Here is a 21,291-nt window from a genome sequence, read left to right as displayed (position 1 = left end):
TTTCCTTACAGGGAAAACAACTGCCAAGAGCTGAAGAAGGAGACAGAAGATAAGATCCAAACACTCGTCACTGATCATAAAGCCAAGGTCACACTGCACTGGCTTCCTGTCCTTTCCCAAAACCATCATGTTTTTTTCTGCATAGTTATTATTATTTAGCTGTGGATTACTAACTGCTGTGTACATGTGGTCTGTGTAGGTGAAGAACATCACAGCACAGCACACTAAAGAGTGGTCAGAGCTGAGCAGCAGTCACAGCAGCGAGGAGCAGGAGATGAAGGACAGCCACGTCACACAACAGTGTGAACACCTCAAGAAACTCCTGGCCACGGTCCAGGAGCAGCAGACCGTGCAGCTCAAACTCATCCATGAGCGGTGAGAGGCCTCTTACACAGACACAAGCATAAACACCCGGTCACTATAGGTGATCAGGCCCAGAGGGGCAGGGACCCTGTATTTTCAACGATAAACTGAAACCTCTGCCTTGCTGCAGCTACAAGTAATACAGTTGTTATCAAGTTTCCTTGAAGTAAATGTGGATTCTTTCACAATTTAAGGCAAAGCAAAGAGATGCGGGCCAACCAGGCTAAGATGTCCATGGAAAACAGTAAAGCCATCAGCCAGGACAAGACCATCAAAAACAAGGCAGAGAGAGAGAGGTGGGTCACACACGCACAGTAAACTGTAACCATCTGTTATCATGAGGTCATTTTATAAGAGGTTTGCTGTTGAGTTATGATGTGATGATTATTGCATGACACATGCAACACATTTCCACTTTCTGTTCCTTAGGAGAGTGCGAGAGTTAAACAGCAGCAACACCAAGAAGTTCCTGGATGAGAGGAAGAGGGTGGGTTGTTTACACTGTTCATTTTGAGTGTTTAGTTAAAAGATGTATGTAGGGTCACTGCACAGGTATTGCATTACTAGAATACATTGAATAATAATAATTGCATGATTTGTGTGAATAGAGGCATATTGCATTCACTTGAGAAAAAAAAGTCACCTATCTCCCAATGTCTCAAACCCAAATCAATTTTTTCCTTACGTGCATGAAATCTATATGTTTTAGAGTTGATTATGAAAAGTGTGTGTGTGTCAGCAAAGTACAGAGAGTTCAACAGGTTGCACTTGCAGCAGTTGGTTTCAATTTCAGAATCATCACACCCTTGTTGACTTTTAGTCAGCTTGAAACTTTGAAAGTTTCTTTTTAAAAGTAACCATATTTATTTAGTATTTGTGGGTTTAAACAGCGACTAAATGGTCATACTTTATTGCCTTTATCCCGGTTTCTGCAGCTGGCTATGAAGCACCAGAAGGAGCTGGAGCAGCTACAGAAAAACCAGAGAGAACAGTCAGAGAAACTGGAGAAGTTCAACGAGCAGGTACGACACTGAACAAAAGAGAATGAGCTGTACAGACAACATTTCACTGTAGATTTGAGAGGAAAATGACTGAAGAGAAAAGTCCTGCCATCCAACTTTAATTGACATGTGTAACACAACATTTATTAGAGCGACTTCCTGCACAAACCAGAACATCTTCATGCATCACTGGCTTTTTAACTATAAATGTCATGGCGGAGGAATACTGCAGCTCTCCAAGTTCATCCATAGATAAAGACACTAGTTTGTTTAATTTGTGATGCAAACTGTAATAAGCTTTGCTTTGCAGGATGTGTTCAAAAAAAGCTAGCTTCAGAACTGTGTTAACAGATTCCAAAGACAAACAACAACGATGGTCCCAAAGAATAAACACCAAGTGCATATCAAAGAATAAGACCTTTCTTATTCTAGTATCATTTCTTTGTACTGATGTTAGTGTCCTCAGGATCATATCTCTCTACATTAAATACTACAAATGCTTAGAATATAATTCACTTTGTATGTCAATTGTCAAGGTCTCATGTTTCCATCTTTGCATTTTTTACCATCTGTCACACTCCATTACCTGAACATGTTTACCTGTTATTCACGTATTCATTATTTCAATATGATTTGCTTCTTCTGGCACAGCTTTTGAAATCACACCATGCAAACAAACAGGTTCAAGGTAGGCATCTCCATCTCACTCAACTCTACCTCTGATACCACCTCTCTGTCAGTGCATCACTTATCAGTCGTGTTTCTCTTCTCCCTCTACCTCTGAGTCGCGTCACTCGTGTTTTTGTCACCTCTGTTTCTGCTGAGCCTATTTAAAATCAAATGATGGTCACCACTGAATAAAGCAGGGAAATAGTATATGGCAGATCTCTCTTTTTTTCCATGCCTCATTTTCCTTTGTATTGTGAAAATCCCATTTCCTCCTCTCTCGTCTGCAGCTCTCAATGTGTCAGCAGAGCCAAACTAGCAGCTTGAGTCATTCATCACCATGACTCACCAGCTATTACTAAGCAAAAACAGCCTGCTCCCAACCTGCTCCCCTGTGCTTTCATTCCAGCTCATAATCGTTTGCTTTCATAGAATGTGACAGTGTCTCAGTGCAGACATTCTGTAACCACCATTACACGACACTATCACTAAGCATGTGGTTAATATTACCTGTGAAAGTACTGTCATAGGCAGCCAACAGAAGGGATTACTGCAGAGGTAGAATCAGACGCGTCTCTTACTGATTTACATTCAGAGCTCACAACTCCAGGTCAACAAAAGACAAGTGGATCATTTGCATAGAGGTTTTTTTCTATTTTCAGTCTATGTTTTTATGTTTTTTTTGTCCCCCTCAAAAGGCCAAGGACATGCAGCAGATGGTGAAGCTGGAGGAGGAGATGGACCGCAGGCCTGCCACGGTGGTGTGAGCGACTGAGACACAAACACGCACACACGCAGGTGCAGAAACACTCCACGCCGCTGACAGCCCTCTTACAACCCAGAGACTAAAACCCTGCCTGCATCACCCGTCTCTGTACTGTTCTGTCATGCTCACAACACACAGGCAGTAGTTCTCGCCACCTCTTTTTTTCACCTGTAGTCTCTGTCCTCCACCACCTCTCCCCACCCACTAATTTTGTAACACTGAGCCATTGGTGCTTATCACTGTTTGACGGGGGTTCAACCACTTGAGGAAAAGTTACTTCAGAGCTGAAGCGACAGAGTCAGACGCATCCCCTCCTCCATTGTGTTTCTTCTTTAGGTTTTTTTAAATCTTACACTATTCTCTGCAATCTACAGCCACACAAACACATTCCCTCACGGGTCGGATGAAGTGAACATCCATTCCTTTTCTTTTTGTGTTTTAGCTTTTTTAAACCAGTACACTTTTAACTGCTCCAGAAACGGACGAGGGGAGAAGAGTATGTATAAGAGTTGTCATTACAGCACAAATAAATAAACTTTGTGAAATACACTGTATGCTACACACCAGTCCTGTCCTGAGCACTTTGTATGTAATAGGCCATCATAACAATGTGGAAAATGTAGCAGTACTAGAACTACTAGTTTTCTGTATTTCAGTAAGAATGTATTTTTTAAAAGATCACTGTATGAAGGAGAAGCAAAACCTCTGTGTCACCTAAATCCTACAATGCAAGATGTTTGACCTCACGGAAAATGTATTATTGACTTTTTGTTGTTTGCCAATGTCACAGCAGACTTATTATACATTGTTGAGTCAGAAGACTACAAAGGGATCACGAGGAATATCTATATATAAAATCACTTGGATGATTATGGCTAATTTGTTGTTTTTTGGAGATTTCATCACAAGCACAACCGATGGTGTAACAGCTGTACTACACATGGCCTCACAAATGGCATAGTCCCTTATATATTTTTAAATTGCCCATGCTCTATTTCATAAAGCTGCAAAACCCTTTAATGCAACATTCTATTTTCCAAGAATGTGTCTAAAATCCTGTATACTATGCAAAAGAAAACACGATTCTCTCAGAGTTTAAAGTGTACAAACACGAGGAATGTCCAGTACTGGTATAGATAGGAGTATTACTGTTATAGTAACCAAAGGTTGGGACTTTGTTTGCCTTAAATGTAATGATTCCAAAATAGGGCAATGTCATTAGTAGCAGTGGTGGAGGAAGTGCTCAAACATTTACTTAAGTTTAAATAAATAGACAAATGTGCTCAAGTAGAAGTACCATGGTAAATTTTCTACTTGAATAATAGTAAGTACTTGCTTTTGAATATACTCAAAGTATTGAAAGTAAAAGTACTTGCCGAGTGTAGCCTATCCCCTAACGTTCTATTGCAGCATTAAATGTGCCTGCTGTATATTCTGTTAACTACAAGAATAGTACAGACTCTGTCATAGTAGTAAAGAATGCGGCAGTAGATGCCACGAAAAACACATTCTCATACCGGTAAATGGCTAAGAGTGAAGAGTACCTGAAAAAAATCTAAGTAAGTCTAGTACAGACACATGAAAAGTGTACTTAACTGTAATGAAGTAAATGTACTTGTTACATTCCACTACTGATTAGTAAGTAAAACACTAACGGCATGATGATGATATAATGAACTGGACATTTATGATTAAGCACTAGTTTAAGTGAGACCTTGCATTAAGGGGTTTTGCACTCAAAATTAAGTCCACGCTGTGATACACTCATAACAAAATGAATCCATACGGCAGCAAATTAATTCTGCTTTAATGCTCTTCTTTAATTGACTGGCCTCTCAACATCAGACAAGAACTTTGGCCAATTGAAGCCGACGCCATCTCATCCTGTCAGTTTCCCTCTCATAAAGCCATAGTTAAAGTGAAGTGCTCCCTTAATAGCTTCTTGACTGCACCTTATAAACCTCCGCTGGTAATCCTCGTCGTATCCCTGCTCGCCTTCGGTCAGGGCAGATCAGACGCAGTAATTATAACAGATCTGTAACAAAGCCTGAGACATGGCTGCTACACAATCCACACTGGGGATTTTCACTCCCAAAATGGTTCCCATTAAAATAAACGTTTAGTGACTCTGCAGAAGAGTGTTGCTGCTGAGAAAAAGCAGAGGGAGAGATGTGATGTGGAAATATAAAGTAATTATGTGGGTACTGTACTTTAGTGCACATACAATCAGGTAATTACACTGCAATGGCAAACACTAACAAAGAACAATCAAAATGACCAAACGAGTTATGCTATTGATTGAAAAAAGGAAAACATGAGGATAAAAGCACCTTGAGGTATTTTGGCCTTTTTAAAGATTTTCTTTTCTGCTGTTTCATTCTGCTGTAATTCACTTCAAGGGTAGATGGGATGTTCTTGTATATACTGGAATGTATGTAGTTTGAATTTACTTTTTGACCGGTTGTGTTCTGTCATTTAAGGGCTCGGGGACAGAGTTGGGGCGCTGTGGGATGTTTGGGGGACATTTTTCTCGTTTTGTTTTTTCCAGTCTGCCCTTAATGCACCACACGACACAGTATAAAACTCTCACCACATATCTAGTGCAGAGATAAACGAGTAAAAAGTGCTTTTAAAATTTTATTCCATCGCTTTCAAATGTGCCACTCAGTGTCTGTTAGGACGTTTAAATTATTTTATGAATGATAAAATGCCAAATTAAGGGGTTATTTATATGAAAATATATATAAATAAATGAATATATATATTATATATATTAAATATAATGTGTAGTTTTAAGATTGTTTTTAGAGGCTTTTTTGCACTAGTTGAATGTTTTATGTTGTGTGATTACATGTAACCTTTGGCTCTAGTTTGTCAAAAAGCAGATTATTTTTGCAGAGCAACGTCACCGAGTTTGAGTTCCTCAGATTCTACTGTATCTCCTCTTTGTTTTCTATTTGAACTGTAGCTTGTCAACAAACCATTCTGTGCGCGTTTTTGTATTTATATTGTATTGTTGAACTTATAGCAATGAAAATACTGTTGTTATCCAGCTCCTTTAATACTGTTTTATAGTATGTGTACCAATAAATCCAGGTGTAAAATGGGACATAGCCATGTGGTTCCTTTTGTGTTTTCTTGCAATTGTGGGTTATTTTGTTACCTCTGCCAATTAAGGAGGTTTTCAAGTGTTTTTTTGTATGTTCGTTAGCAGGATTACATTATATTTTATATAAATCAGGAGGTGGATCCAGGAACTTTCTTTTAAAGCTGTCTTTAGCATTGTGAGATCATTTTTTTTTTATTCCTTAGAGAATAATTTTTTAATTTACGAGATTGTGGAATTTGGTGTAGATCCAAATGCAAAATCTGCATCTAGTAGCGAATTTAAATGCTTTAATTTTAAACCTTAAGTGGTTTCATAAAGGGGTCGTTGGGCCTTGGTGGAGGTCAGCTTTCTACTGAGTGACCTTCGACTTTATTAATCCTGAAGGAAACTCTTGTGCCGGCTTGGTCTGTATTTATATAGAGCTTTTTTTAGACCTGATGACCACTCAAAGCACTTTAATGTACAGTTTTTTCCATTTACCCACACACACATTCATACACCATCTATTAGCAGCACTTTCTCTATCACACTTCATTCACACACTACAGCAGCACAGCCGTTAGGGGAAATTTGGGGTTCAGTATCTTGCCCAAGGACACTTAGGCACGAAGAATGGGGGAAACTGGGATCGAACTGCAGACCTTCCACTCAACCTCCTGAGCGCAAGCCGCCCCAAAATAAATATATACACTGTATTATAAGTGAAAATAAAAATATAAGGCGTATGTGAAGTAAACGTTGAACCAGTGCCAAATAGAAATGAGAATAGTAATAAAATGATTTACGTGAGACAATAAACTAATACTGAGTGATAAAATAACTTAAAAGGTGATATTATATGATGGCAGGAATATTCAGAATAAGGAGCTTGTCCTGTTTTGCACTGAAGCAGCACCACAAACTTTGTCTCTAACAAAATCGCTCTTTGACTCAAAACATGAATCTAATTCCAACAACAGAGATTGTTTGTCTCCTCAGTTTCAACCTGACCTTGTTTTTAAATCAGACTATATCTTAGAGTCTAGGTTCCAGATTTACTGTTAACTGCGGGAGTGCGCATCGCGTGCACACACACCACCCACGTCCTTATTGACAAACAATTATCTCTGCTGACTAATCACTTTCAACAAGCGCGGGACGGTTCATAACACAGATCCACTCCTGAACACAGGCGGCTCCAGCGCTGACGCTCTTTGTTGTCATGATAAGTGAAGTATTAACATGAGAAAGACGAACAAAGCGCAGTAATTACATTACTAATTATGTCTGAGTTGCCCGGCAACACCGTGGCTTCCCCCGTCTCTATATAACAGGGTGGTGGGTTTGTTTTGTCAGCACTGGTTTGGGGGGAGAGATTTCCGAACCTGCTCCACATCATAGAAAGATGACATTTCTCTCTTTTTAAGTCAAACTCAGAATCATGCTGAAGGCTCCTGGTGGGTGTGAGGGGCAGACGGGCACCAGGATCCTCCTGGAGGCGATGTCTAAGGATAAGGTCCACCTGGCCCGGTTTGTTCTGGACGCGATGGATGGAGAAATCGTGGACTCCAGAACAGAGGGCGCACAGACGCCCCTCATCTCGTCCGTCCTGCTGCCTGACGCACACACTAGTTGTAAGTTTGTGGAGCTGCTGCTGCAGAGAGGGGCCAGTGTGAACTGCCGGGACGGGGTCGGGCGCACTGCGCTCAGTCACGCCTGCGAGAGAGGCTTCCTGGACGCTGCGAAGATCCTGGTGCGCAACAACGCAGATCCGGAGATAGTGGACTGCTGGGGAAACACCGCCCTGATGTACGCCGCGGTAGCAGATCACTCCCACGTTGTTGAGTTTTTGGTGAGAGCTTTCAAAAGGCTGGGGCTCCAGATAGACAGACAAAACAAAGTTGGCAACTCTGCTGTTGAAGTGGCAAAGTTTCTCGGCCACACAGAGTGCATCTATGCGCTTACTAACAACTCCAAGAAGGGAAACACGCAGCCACGACTCAGTCTGAGATGTGACGATGAGACGTTGGAGAGGAAACCTTTAGTGAACAAACTCGAAGTCCTCCAGACGTGTGATCATGCAGATTTCTTTCAGGTTCAAAACGACACATGGCAGTCCAGACCTCGGATGAAGCAGAGTAGGTTACAATCGATGGACTCTATAGAAGAGTTTGAGAGAGAGAATGACGGCTCCTCTTCATCTCCACAAGAGCTGGATTTCTCAGGAGTATTAACACCTAAACCACTTCCGCGGACTTACCACCATTTTCCAAACTCCAGTCATCTTAAAACCACCTCTGGTTATCACCTCCCCCCTCTTATTCACAGTGGTGAGGCTCAAAAATCTATTTTGTTCTCACCACGGCCCAACAGGAACACGCCCAAACCCAGTACGCCCTCTGCGCTGGGAATCTTACTGACTCCAATTGTTGCCAACAAAACTAAAAGTGAACCAGGAACAGAAACATCGAAAGTACTCGACTTCGGTGTGCGCAGGTTTCATGACAGCTATTATGAGAAAAGATGCAGTTTGCCAACCAGTATCCTCAGCCCCACACCCCCGGAGCGCACACTGGTGCCTTTGTGTAAATCCAGAACCGTGAGGATGCGCGAAGCGTCACAGTGCAAAGCTGAACCTCCTCATTTGATCGCACCGGCCACTGCCACTTCAACCACGACCTTCTCGGTGCTGAGCAATAAGTTCTTACGCCGGTTTACCTCCCCGGAATTTAAAAAGGACGTGAAGGAGTTGGAGGAAGATCCGGTGTTGACTTCAGGGCGAATTCCGCGATCAGAAACTTTCCCTCAGTGCCTCAAACATCCCCAGGTTGGCAGCAAACCCAGCATCGACAGCATCAGCTCCGTGAAGTGCGAGTTTGACTTTAACTTCAGAGTAACAAACTCTTAAAAAACCGCAGTGCGCCGTGCGTAAAAGTGTCGATCTCTCCACCATTAAAGACATCATGGTTACCTGTAGACCTGGTTCCAATACAATAAGTTTCCGTTCAATTATGTCACTTGTCTAAATTCACCTTCAAAACTCAAGTGTCTTCTCTGAAAGTGACGCGAACATCCAGACAGCGTCGATGTGTCATGTTCTCGTCACTGTTTAACATCATAGCGGAGACAATACATTCGCCCTGCAAACGGTTCGGCCACTTCACACCCGGACGATATGAACCGAGATAGGAGGGGGGGTGAAAACGAAGCTAAACGACCAAACTAGAAACTTAACTCGAGCAATTACAAATAACAGGAACAGTATAAACTCTGTGTGCGCTCCTGCAGCTCCAGACCAGTATAACTTCCAGTTCCAGTGTAGATGTTGCGTCTGTGTTTAGCAGCACTTGCCACTCCTTTTGTAATAGGTGGGGGTTGCATCGAAGGTGGAGGGGTGATGTGCAGTGACATATTACACATATTCGTTTCTGCTGGACTGCAGTTTTTTCTTCCACCTTCATTTACTGATTTTAATGGAAATTTTAATGGAGTGTGTGTGTGTTAGAGGAGAGAGAGAGAGAGAGAGAGAGAGAGAGAGAGAGAGAGAGAGAGAGAGAGAGAGAGACTCAATCTGACACTATTGTGAACAGTCTTTACGGTACAATTAAAAAGGTCACTGTTGGTTTGAGTCATGTATTCGGATTGGGTTTGGATTCAGGTTTTAGGTGTAATTTTAGTGATATTAAAGCACTAAATTATGTGCAAATTGTCTCAGTAATATGTTTAAGGCAAGTGAAAAAAATACTCCCTATTGGTTCCAATGCACGTTCACTTACACCATAACTTCTGAAAGGCTTCCCAGTGTCTTGAGACAGGAAAATATATATATCAAATAGGACAAGTTTGTTCATGGAGGTAAATGCTATAAAATCCTTAAATTTTGAATAGATTTGAGGTCTATATAGGATGAAGTGGATTTTTGCAGCTCTCATTCTCACCCACACTCAGCTGCAGAAGTGGAGTTGGTGAGAGGAAGGGAGGAAGGGAGGGAGGGGGTGTTGTCGGCGTTTCCCTCCAGACATACATCATTTCAGCCCATCCTACAGCTGCTACCACAGGGATGGAGACTACAGCATTGCGGGAATAACCGAGGCTGTCTGCCGAGAGACAAATTCAATTGACGGACCTTTTCTCTCAATACGGATCGTGTTTTTTCCTGACGATAATAATGCGCAGAGGGAGCTCGGTGCTGCAGCTGTCACTGGGTTAAAACCTGTCAACCTTGGACAGACAGAACTCCTCGCTACCGGCTGCTCCTGCGGCGCAAACCGGATCTCACGTCCAACCTGGAGACGTTTTTTTGCTGCATTCATGATGATCTGAGCGTGACTTCTGGACGCTGAGTGTAGGCATCCCTCTCCCTCTCTCTCTCTCTCTCTCCCCCTTCAGTTTTTTTCTCTCCCGCCCCTCTTCCGTCTTTCTTTCTCTCTCTCCTTTCTTTTCGCGGGTTCAGCACCGGCTGCCTGTAGTTATAGCCCTTTTTTCAGCGCTGGGGAAGCCGACAGAGATGGGAGGACCGGGTTTCAGCACCACGGAGAGCGCCCGACTACTGCTGCTCAGTGTGTTTGGTAAGAGAGAGAGATAGTGTGTGTGTATGTGTGTGTACGTGTATGTGTGTGCGTGCGTGCGGCTGTCGTGACTCCTCACTGCAGTGTGTGTGTGTGTGTGTGTGTGTGTGTGTGTGTGTGTGTGTGTGTGTGTGTGTGCGTGTGCGTGTGCGTGCAGGTATGACTCGGCACGTTTCACCTCATCTTTCCTCCTCACATCAGTATTCTAAAAGTGGTAGAAACCTGGTCAGAGTTGCAGTCCATCACTTCCTGATGCTGTTTAGGCTGCAGCCAGTGTTGCGCCGTTGCTCCCCTGATACTGCAGATTTCAGTCTCCGGTGTTTTCACCTGACTCTGACTTTGCCGCGAGGAAACAGATGTGAAACGCCCGTGATGTGAGGATGTGGGAGACCTTCAGCTAAACTGAAAGTAGCCCACTGTTTCTGCTGGGTCTGTATGTTTTGTGCACACGTGCGTGCGTGCCCCATCTGTTACCCAATTTGACATAATCGTTACCCCCCCCCCCCCCCCCCCCCCCCTCCCCCCTCCCTGCCAACTTTTCACCAGGTGTGCTGCTGCTCTCCGGGGCGCTGGGGGAGCAGGAGGGGGAGAACCTGTCGGGTCTCTCGAACAACCCGGACAAAGCCATCTTCGCGGTGCGGGAGAACGGCACGACATGTCTGATGGTGGAGTTCGCCGTGAGATTCCTCGTGCCATATGACGTGCTCGCGCTCAACGGGATAGACGTAAGGAATCCCACCTCGCATTGTAACACAGTACATGTGGATGGTTAAACAAAATTAAACGCAGACTTTGAATCAATGATGTAATCTGCGTAAAATGTTGCAGGCGTTAAATGTTTCTGTGCGTAATGGTGGCTGGAGTGATGGAAAATGTCATAAAATCTAAATATTCCACACCTTTTTTTGGTTTAAATTGACTAATTTGCTAATTAATAAAGGCGAATATATATTTATTACATTAGAACTGGATTCTGGATGCTGCTTCTGTAGTGTGCAGTCGTGCGTAAAATGCTGACGACGCATAAGGTCCGAATTTTTTTGTTTTTTCAAACGCCATAATCATAAATTCAAAAGATGATTATGGATTGATATAAAAGTTGTTTCTGTTTGTATCAAGTTATTCAAATAGCCTGTTATGTTTGTTTTTTTTCCATTTTGGATTTCTTGTTCCCCAATAAGTTTGTGCGTAAAAATGGAAGCCAAATACTAAAAACTCCTTCCAGAGGCGTTTGAGTAATCTGTCCCTGTCTCTCAATGTGTCCCACATGTTTGTTGTGTCTCTCTGCAGCTGATCACCGAGCAGGCGTCGTTCACTCTGCCCCGTGGTGCAGAAATCGAGGGGAAATGCGGGATCACCGAGTCAGAGATCCACATAAGCTGGAAGAACGACGCCTACACTCTCCGCATCTACTTCTCCAAGGTGGGCGAGGAAACCGACACGATGCTTTTACGGCATATGCAATAAAAAAAGTCGGAATCCTTTAATGGAGAGATTAAGACACCAACATATTACAATTCATCTCAAATATGTAGGTTTTAGCAATGTCACTTTGAATCTGTTTTTTCAAGCGGAATGATGTTCTTTAAAGTGATATTTCTGTTTAGATATTTCTGTTTAGAAAAGACCGCGGTTTGACGCGTGTGTGTGTGTGTTGCAGGAGTTCCGTGACAAGGAGGCTGAGGTGTGGAAGGTTAGCAAGGTCCAGTTCGTCTACGACACCTCGGAGACATCGCATTTCAACAACGCATACAACCGTGAGTCTCCCGCTGTGTACAGTAGCAACTCAGCACATTTCCGTCCTGCCTGCTTCGATCGCAACTACAGCTCTCATTCACCTCACATTAGCATTCAGATGGAATTACAGGCTGATTCATGCAGGGATTTTAGATTTTCGCCCACGTACACACTCCAGTTGTGATTTTCTTTGAGCCAAATTTGTATTGAATTCAAATCTTTAACCCGCCCATTTTTATTATAACTAACAAGAATATATATATTTTTTACTAGTATTGAGGTAGTGAGCTATATATTAATTTTATATTAATAAATTAAATCGGATGCATAAATCTGCCTCCTGTCAGACATTACAACAAACACATCTTTCATAAATTAAAAATAATTTTATTGACTACTGGAAATATTTTGTTAAATTTTTTAAATTGTATGTTCTCTTCCCAGTCTTTTTGCTTTTAGATGCAATGATCCATCCAACATACACTAAAAATCATGACAAATTATTTCGTTGAATATTGTTTCCATGCTAAATGAATGGGGGGCTAACAACAACCCTTACACACTACAAGCTAACAACTTCCTGCTTACTTCATATTCTTTAATGACTCTTTTCTCCAGCTGGGAAGCACACAGCAAGCACCCACCGCCTGTCGGCCCTGGTGACCCCCGCTGAGCACTCCTTTGTGTGCGCGGCACAGCAGACCCTCACCCTAATCTCCAGTGACCACCAGAAGGGTGTCACGGTCTCCATGTACGACATCCAGATCCAGCCCTTTGACATCGCCTCTGACTTCATGTTTGGTGAACGTAAGAACAACCTACGTTTGATTCCTTCTTTGAGAAACACAGCCACGAGGAACAAGTCAACCTTCACCACACACTGATACTGTTTTCTAGTCACATATCGTGAAAAAACAGATGATGACGATAATGAAACACAGAGGTTGCTTCGCTGTGGCCTTACATCTCTGCACTGAGACACACACACACTCACAGCTCTCTGGGGGGTTATTGCTGCAGTGTGAGTAGTACTTTGGGCTGCAGAGAGGGAGACGGGGTAAAAAGAGAAAAAAAGAGGGGGTGGGGATGCAAGAGAGACAAAAGAGATGAAAAGAGAGAGAGAGAGAGAGAGAGAGAGAGAGAGTCATTAGGACTTTATGAGTACAGTCATATCCTTGCCCTCAATGCAGCTTTTATAGACATACTCAGTGAACCTGGCCGTCCTCTGAAGCCAATCACCTTGGAAGTATTATTTGCTGTGAGCTGCTGTAAACTAGGCTGTGCTGCAATGCTGTTCTCCTATAGTGGGCATATACTGCTGTCCACAGGGAGAAGCACCATCTGCAGCCAGATGTCTTGACATCCTTCCTCCTCACAAACACACAGAAGATATGCGCAAGCTAACGTGAATTTAGCTGCTTTAATGCACAAAAGGCGTCCAGTAGTATAAGTGAATGAGAGAGGGTTAGGGTTAGGGTTAGAGAGAGAAAGGAAGCATCTGTTTGAAACTTGTGTCATTTAGCAAAGGAAACCCTCGGGAGCAGACACACATAGACGCTACCTCCATTATCCACTCACATATTACACACAGCCATGCAACACACTCACACACACAAGCTTTGCATGTTGCATGTACAGTATGCATACCTCTAACAGCTGTTGCCCAACTAAGCGTCTATAAGAGGCCACATGATGAACATGTGGTTCATTACCGAAGATAATAAATCAGTATAGCGGAGTGATATTTCTAATACAACAATAGCAACAAAGGCCCAACAAATTCAATCAATCTGCACCAAATTGCACACTCATAGGTATCACTCCCCTAAATATGTCTGATTATTTTCATTAGGATCTATGAATCATTCCCTGGGAAATCAGTGAAAATATTGAAAAACGCCCTATCTTGCAATGTTAAATAAAGTGGGGGAAAATTCTTAGATCCACCCCCTGATAGGTTGAGAAGTTTCTGCGTAATATTACTTATGAGCAAACATACAAACCAACAAATAAACAGACAGGGGTGAAACCATACAAAATTAAATAAATCCCTTACAGAAATTATGTTATATGTGAAGTTTAGATCAATACAAAAAAATGTGACAAATAATCTTGAAACATTTATAAAAATTCAAACATTTAATAGCCTAAAAATAATAAAGAAAATCAATTATTGTCAGTTTAATCAATAATGAAAATGAATGTTATTTGCAGCCAGAATTTAACAGAATTTAGTACGATGATGAAATGGATAAGATTGTATATGACCATCCATACAATTAAACATGTTTATTATTGTTTTTAAATTGTAGTGTAGTAGAAAACTCACCAATCACCAATCTTCCCTAAAAACATGCAGTACAAAGAACATGACCTCAGGCCTTTAGAATCCTTGTCGCTCACATTCAGTCTCTTAACCATCCTGACTGTGTCTTCCACTCTATGCAGCCTTCAAGTGTATCACCGACCAGCGGGAGCGCCTGGAGGAGACCCTCCCCATCGTTCTGGGTTTCATTTTGGCTCTCATCATTGTCATCACGCTCACCGTCTACCACTTCCACCTAAAGCTGACAGCACCCCAGCCTCAGCTCCCCAGAGATCGCTCCATGTACAAGAACATGTAGTCAGCAGAAGCGGCTCCCTCGGCTCTCTCCAAAGCTACCCTGATAAAAGACTTGTATCCTCCATGTCCCAGGCCTATCACCAGAGGAAAGTGGTCGGCCATGGACTGATCCCCTGATAAGAAGAAATGTGTGTCGCCTGCACTGCAGGCCCACTGGAACTTTCCACCAGCTAAAACACAGGTGAATGGGACAGCTTGGGGCTTAGCATGGATGTAGTTGGAGGGTCAACCCACAAAAATCAAACACACCGGGCTGCTGAAGTGAATCTGTGTGCCATAAATTCATAGTCTGTATCACAGTGATTAGAATTTTAAGGAAAATAAAAACAATAATTTACGCCTTATGAAACTAAAATTGATTTATGTTCAGATTGGCGTTTGTCTGACATTTGAAAATCACCTGTTTCTTTCCTGACTATCACTGAGGCCTACTTCATCACTTCAGACATTTTTATCTAATTGTCTTCAGAAGAAATTTCAGATATTTGCCTGAACGTCTGCTGTTTGTCATCCTCTCCCTCTCTCCGAAACTGCTGCTACACAATTCATTACCTACTGTTGGTTCTGTATTTGCTAACCTCAACACATTTTTGTTCAAGAATCCCTTTTTTATTTCAGTTTTGAATGCAGCCATAGTGTTGACAGTGGACAAGTCTTGTAGTGTGTACAGTGCTGTGGCATTAAGAGTTGCAATGTTTTTGCTTTCACTTAAAAAATATATTTTTTCTCCACACTTAAGTATTGAACATATCAAAAAAAAAAAAAAAAAAGTCTGACTAAAAAACGTCTGTACTAATGCTGAAGAATTTATCAGAATGCCATGTGGGTGTTTATTAAATGCAGAGGTTATGAAAATAAAAAAGTAATAATGTGTAAAATATTTTCAGAAACAAAGTCTATGCATTAACCTCTGCTGATGCAATCTTGTGCAGTATTCTTCTGTTCATTAAATAAATTACTGGAATCATCTCCACACCTCAGTCAAGTTATTTCTATTATCCATCACAACAGTACAGTGTCTTCAATCTTTCAAACTGAATGTCACAGCTTCTTTGTTGTATCTGATTAAAACACATTAAACAAGACGACAGTGGAATAGAGGGCCTGTAGGTGACTAATATACCTGATGTGAGTAAAGACGCTGCAGGGATGAATTATTGATTTCCTTGTCTGAGCCGTTCGAAGGAAACACAATATGAACAAATCTAATTGAAAAGAAACAGAGCATTTGTGTCAGTGACACCCATTTGCTTCAGCAGTGTGGACATCGTACATCATCCTCGGACATCGGAGTCAGAGCCCCTCGATCCAGTTTTTCCCTCTGTCAGACCACTTCACTGCTGGAAATGATCTTTTGATGAAAGGTCAACTCAAGACCTGAGAAGCTCATTCAAACTTTTCCTCTTATCCTCTCTGAGCGTTGTCAAATCCAACTGAGCTCAGATAAATCTGGTAACAACACCAACCAAATGGGAGAAGAGAGACAAGTGTCTTTAACACTGTATTCTCTAGAACAGACAATCCGTCCATTAATTAATTAGGCAATAGAAAATCAATCACCAACAGATTTTATCTCTGGTTCATGTTTCTCCAGCTGTAGGATTTGCTGCTTCTCTTTCTTAAACGACAACAAACTGAATTTGGTTGCGTTTTTATGCTGTTTGGACAAATCAAGGCACCAGAGGACGTCATGTTTGAGATATTAAAGAACTAAACAATAATTGAGATGAATCAGATTGATTGATTCAGCCACAAAGAAGCCGCCCTATTATCACGTTTGTGAGCTCACGATAGTTCGAGGATTTAGTATTTTTCCAAAGGCATTTAGGGCTGAACTGTAAATGGTTCTGTAGACTCAGTCACTTATCTCATCTGCTTAAACTGAATGTAACATTAAGCCAAGTAATATAAACAGTCTATTTCAAGCATTCAACATAAAAAAAAACATTATTGTTATTATTATTTTATAGGCATACACTTTTATAAATGTCATCAAATTAATCTTTGTCTTTATCTAATTTTATTCTGTTTATCATCAAAGTCTGGAATACATATTCTCGTCTTACAACTCCAACAGTGATTGCTAGTATGTTGTTTGAGTGATAGTGGTATATTCAAGTTTCACCTAACTGAAATAAATGATTCGAGCAATCATCAGCCAACCGACTGTCCTCTACATTAGTCCACAAACATGTCCTATCTCCTCTCAGCCAGAAAATGAGTGGAATAACGCACAATGTACCACATGATCAAGCCCTGTATAGAGAACTTACTAGTTAGATGGCAAAGTGTCTACATCTACAGAAAAAACACAAAAATCAACTGTTTCTCTCAGTTTCTGCTTAATTCAAATGAAGCTAAAAAAACAAAAACACACAATAACACAGTTGACCTCAGACCCACACAGACAAACTTAAAATGCTGCTTACCAGGACCTCAGTACTTAGTGTAACTTAGTGTTGTTCCCTCTCATGTACCTAACCCTAACCCCTAACCCTATTTGGAATGACAATAAATCAGAGCAACAACAAACTATCAACTTCAACAGCTTCTCAATAACCTGAGAAATGACACAGCTCATACTAATACACTCCAGATCATAGACTGTATATAAAGGTTACATAGTTTATGCTGCCGACACTACACAGGGTATCAGTGTGTGTTTGCAGCAGGTGACACATTCAGACACAAACACATTCAATGTAAATTGACTCACCGGTCGCTGAGCTTCACAGGTTCAGTGTGTTTAGTTTCCTGTTGTGGCAGAAACACAACAAAACAATCCTCTTCAGGGAAGAACATCCTGCCTCAGGGAAACGCTTCCTCAGCCACAGATAGCTCAACACAAGTCTCCATTTCCTCACCTAACTAATAACTTGTGTATTTTAAAAGTGTTTTAAAAAGTCCACGTGTTGTTATTTTAGTTTGTCATGAAGCTCGTCGTTGTAAATAAAGGTTTAAATCTCAGTTTTTACACAGTAAACACTCAGAGGAAACTCACAGGTGGAGCTCGTGCTGCTGATTGGCTCTGCCTTACGTCACCGTCGTGGTTTCGACGCCAGCGGCAGAGGAGCCGCACGCTTTACGGCAGAGCGCTTTACGGCAGAGCGCTGACACGAGCGCAGAGACAGACTTTACACAGGAGTTTAGACCGTGGACTGTATATAAAGAGGTATAGACCTAAGACATGTCTGAACACATCCTCCAGCACCTGTTGAAGTATTATTGTGTTTTACATAACATGTTTCCATTTATCTTACTATGTTTTAATGCTAAAGGAGCTAAACGCTGCTTCGAATAATTGTCCACACTGCCTGGAATATAATATAAGTATAGAAATACTAAATTCATTCATTCCTTCCTTACATAACTAAATAGTTTTGCCCATAAGCAGTAATATTTAAAGATACTCATGTAACCAACTTATTCACTTAACTCACTTATTTAACCTGTTATAATAAAACTAATTGCACAGAGTTCAAACCACTGCAAAGGCCCAGCAGTCCTCTTATGACATATGAATTCAATTTTTATTTGGATCTGCACAGAATTGCACACACGCATAAATATAATTAATCTAAATATGTCTCACCATGTTAAACAAAGTGAAGAAAAATTCCTACATTCATCCCTGATCCAGATTTGCACCAAAACTAAATGGGTTCTTTGTAGTAATCTGTCAATAGCCTTTGCGTAATGTTGCAAACAATAAAAACAACAAACAAGTGGACATGTGTGAAAGCCTGAACTCCCTGGCGGAGGTAATAATACCACGATCAGTCTGAAAAAGCCGGTCATGTGTAATTTGTCTATCACTGTGGAATATAACAATGTGCAATTAATTAATGGTATTAATTGTGTACTTTTCTTGCTGTAAAATCTCAGATTAAGTAAAAAATACATTGACCACCAACCCTCTTACTGTCAGAGTATTGATTTTACAACACAATTAACATGATGCTGACCTCCTACGAGTGGAGCTGCCAAATATAGTGAATTGTTTAGTATGTAGAAATGATTATATCATTGACCTTAACAGTAACTGAGTGACTCTACACTCTTCAGTCTGATCCTCACTGATGCCCTGCATACTGTGAGTTGCCCCAGTACTGTTATTTATTGGAGCCGTTGGCAGAGGTATCTCTCTCTGAGAAAGAAGCTCCATTCTCTGTTCGAACCAGATCAATATCCCATTATAGTGTTTCAGAGGGAAATGGCTTAAAGGAAAGAAAGAGAAATAACCTCGTATATTATGGCAACACTGATCCACGAACGTGTCTCTCTGCTTCTCTGGTCAGAGGTGAAGTTAGGGTGAATTAGTTGGAAAATGAGAGCTGTCGAATTCAGAGAATATGGGAGGACCAAAAAAACAAAGAGAAGATGGACTGTTGATGGCTGAAGTCCCTCAGACGATCGGACAGTGTGCTGTTTGAAAAAAAAAAAAATCTCGGCTTGATATGAGACACTGAGAGAGAAGAGGAGGCTGTCGAGGGTAATGAAGGAAAAATCCATGCAACACATCTCAATGTTTTTATGGGCGTTTTTTAATTGAAACCAGCTTCACTGATAACAAACATGCAGTATCACTGTACAAGCCAACACCACAGATAAGTGTTACTCATTCAAGTCCTGACACATTGTCAAGGATTAGCCAGAGGCACACACACACACACACACACACACACACACACACGCTCGCACACACACTTTCAGATGTTGTACAGAGATAAACACGCTCTACCTCTTTTGCTGTTTGACATACACTGACACACACTCACACACACACACACAGTCATATTTACATATCACAGTGAATGATGGGTAAAAAAACGACGCAGGGAGGAGGATTACACTGTTCTCCCGGTCCAACCAGAGATGAGAATGGCAGCACAGTTCCAGTGATAGCGAGTGTGTCTCTGACGACGGAGGTGGGATAAGGAGTGAGATGATGACAGTGACGATGTGAGTAGAAAACGAGACCTTTTATCAGCGTCCTAAAATCTGTGCGGTACGCAGGCGTCTTGGATGGGCGCCTCTTAGCGTTCATAGAAACAGGATGAGCCTCCTAATATTAAAGAAAACACGTCTGCGTAGAGTAAATCTTTTTTTTCAGTCTGTGCTACATTTAAATGCATGGTGTAGTTACAGTATCATAAATACAGGGCTTCATGGTTTCATAAATAGGTTTGGGGTATTGCTCGTATGATATAACAACTGATATCACTGTCCGCCGACGCGCTTTTAGAAATGTAAATCAAAACCCAACAAACAAACAAAAACAAAAATAAACAAAAAAAGGCCACACTACCAAAAAATAAAACTTCAATTCCAATAAATAAATAAATACTTTAAAACATCATACAAAATTCTGACATTACCCTTTTTTCCCAACATTTAATGGAAGTTCTGTCTACAAATGTAAGATAATAAATATATTTAGTATTTTTAGTAACAGTTAGGTTTAGGTGGGTTTATTTGGGATATCTCATATCTTTAAGCAAAAACTGGATTATAAACAGTAGGAAAGATCTCTGCAGAAACTCTGTTTAATACTGCTCATATCACAATGGTTACGACACGATAAAATACTGCAAATTATCAAAACTGTACAGAAAAACTTACAAGTTTCTCTAAAATACATTTTCACTGTTAGTGTGTGAGAAGAGGGAGACGGGAGAGAGAGAGAGAGCCCCGTCTCCGTTCGACCTGCGGGGCCGCGGCCCTTGCTTCAGATGGACTGATGATGCAGCCGCCGCCTGACAGTCACTACACGTCAAAAAACCTCTCTCCGCAGGCAGCCGATTGCTGCTCTGGTGCGGAGCAGAGCGCCAAGTTCCCAGGATTCCTCCACCTCGCCGCGGCCCTCTGTAGCTCTTCCTGATGGCTACTACGACTCTACACAGAGCTAGACACTCACAGTCTGTGAGGAGAGAAGACGGCAGCAGGGCGAGCCAGCTCACACGTGTCTACTGGATGTCTACTGAGTTCCTCTGGCACAGCACAGTCTTCTACTCCAGTTCATATTTAAAAAAAATAGTAGACGTTTTTTTTCTTCTTTTCTGTGTCGTGTGTGTTTTTTTAAAACAGATTTCTTAGATATTCCTCAAGCTAATCTACGTCACGGTTACAGTTGTGAGTGTTAGTGGCTCGCCACCGAGCGGTGGAGTGTTTTGGCTGGGTGAGGGCAGTGCCACCCTGGTAGTGTGTGTGTGCAGTAGGCTATGTGTGTGTTTTCAGTGTAGAAAAGGGCAGGGGTGGTCCGGCAGGTCAGCGGTGGCGGTAGTGTCTCATGAGGGGGACGATGCAGGAAGGTGGACCCGACAGCTTGAGGAAGGGGTGCTGGAGGAGCTCCTGGGCTGTGGCTCTCTGAGACGGCTCCCTCACCAGCATCAGGTCCAGGAAGGATCGCAGAACCGAGGACACCTGGAGGATGGAAAGAAACACTTCAACTCTGGTCCTTTATCTCTTGAAAGATAGAG

At 41.8% G+C, this 21,291-nt stretch overlaps 4 protein-coding genes across 13 annotated transcripts in view; 3 read left to right on the top strand and 1 right to left on the bottom strand.

Moving 5' to 3' along the window:
* LOC117758565 (1-phosphatidylinositol 4,5-bisphosphate phosphodiesterase beta-4-like) overlaps positions 1–5,905 on the top strand; it is a 68,318-nt gene extending 62,413 nt beyond the window's left edge. For 2 of the 4 annotated variants that reach the window (XM_034580345.1, XM_034580346.1), the window contains exons 34-40: positions 12–87; positions 200–375; positions 558–659; positions 793–850; positions 1,299–1,385; positions 2,016–2,052; positions 2,729–5,905. In XM_034580345.1, coding sequence (XP_034436236.1) covers positions 12–87; positions 200–375; positions 558–659; positions 793–850; positions 1,299–1,385; positions 2,016–2,052; positions 2,729–2,805 — 613 coding nt within the window. In that variant the 3' untranslated portion in view covers positions 2,806–5,905. The remainder of the gene's footprint in view (positions 1–11; positions 88–199; positions 376–557; positions 660–792; positions 851–1,298; positions 1,386–2,015; positions 2,053–2,728) is intronic. The other 2 variants (XM_034580347.1, XM_034580348.1) reach the window with 1 other exon arrangement.
* Positions 5,906–7,260: 1,355 nt separating this feature from the next.
* Positions 7,261–9,148, top strand: LOC117758568. The gene has a single exon (XM_034580356.1). It carries the CDS (start codon positions 7,326–7,328, stop codon positions 8,790–8,792), a length of 1,467 nt encoding a protein of 488 aa, XP_034436247.1. The 5' UTR covers positions 7,261–7,325; the 3' UTR covers positions 8,793–9,148.
* Positions 9,149–9,392: 244 nt separating this feature from the next.
* Positions 9,393–21,291, bottom strand: part of pak7 (p21 protein (Cdc42/Rac)-activated kinase 7) — a 76,445-nt gene continuing 64,546 nt past the window's right edge. For 6 of the 7 annotated variants that reach the window (XM_034580353.1, XM_034580352.1, XM_034580354.1 and 3 more), the window contains one exon: positions 19,335–21,235. In XM_034580353.1, the coding sequence (XP_034436244.1) occupies positions 21,080–21,235 (156 nt within the window). In that variant the 3' untranslated portion in view covers positions 19,335–21,079. Of the gene's footprint in view, positions 9,450–19,334; positions 21,236–21,291 lie in introns of those variants that run through there. The other variant, XR_004613309.1, reaches the window with a different exon arrangement.
* lamp5 (lysosomal associated membrane protein family member 5) lies at positions 9,848–15,781 on the top strand. The gene is made up of 6 exons (XM_034580357.1): positions 9,848–10,452; positions 10,999–11,177; positions 11,743–11,874; positions 12,113–12,209; positions 12,808–12,996; positions 14,638–15,781. Exons 1-6 carry the CDS (start codon positions 10,392–10,394, stop codon positions 14,811–14,813), a joined length of 834 nt encoding a protein of 277 aa, XP_034436248.1. The 5' UTR covers positions 9,848–10,391; the 3' UTR covers positions 14,814–15,781.

The sequence above is a fragment of the Hippoglossus hippoglossus genome, chromosome 24 (assembly GCF_009819705.1).
Source record: "Hippoglossus hippoglossus isolate fHipHip1 chromosome 24, fHipHip1.pri, whole genome shotgun sequence".
Taxonomy (NCBI): domain Eukaryota; kingdom Metazoa; phylum Chordata; class Actinopteri; order Pleuronectiformes; family Pleuronectidae; genus Hippoglossus; species Hippoglossus hippoglossus.
The sequence above is the reverse complement of the archived record's forward strand: the minus strand, read 5'-3'. Positions and strand labels throughout refer to the sequence as shown.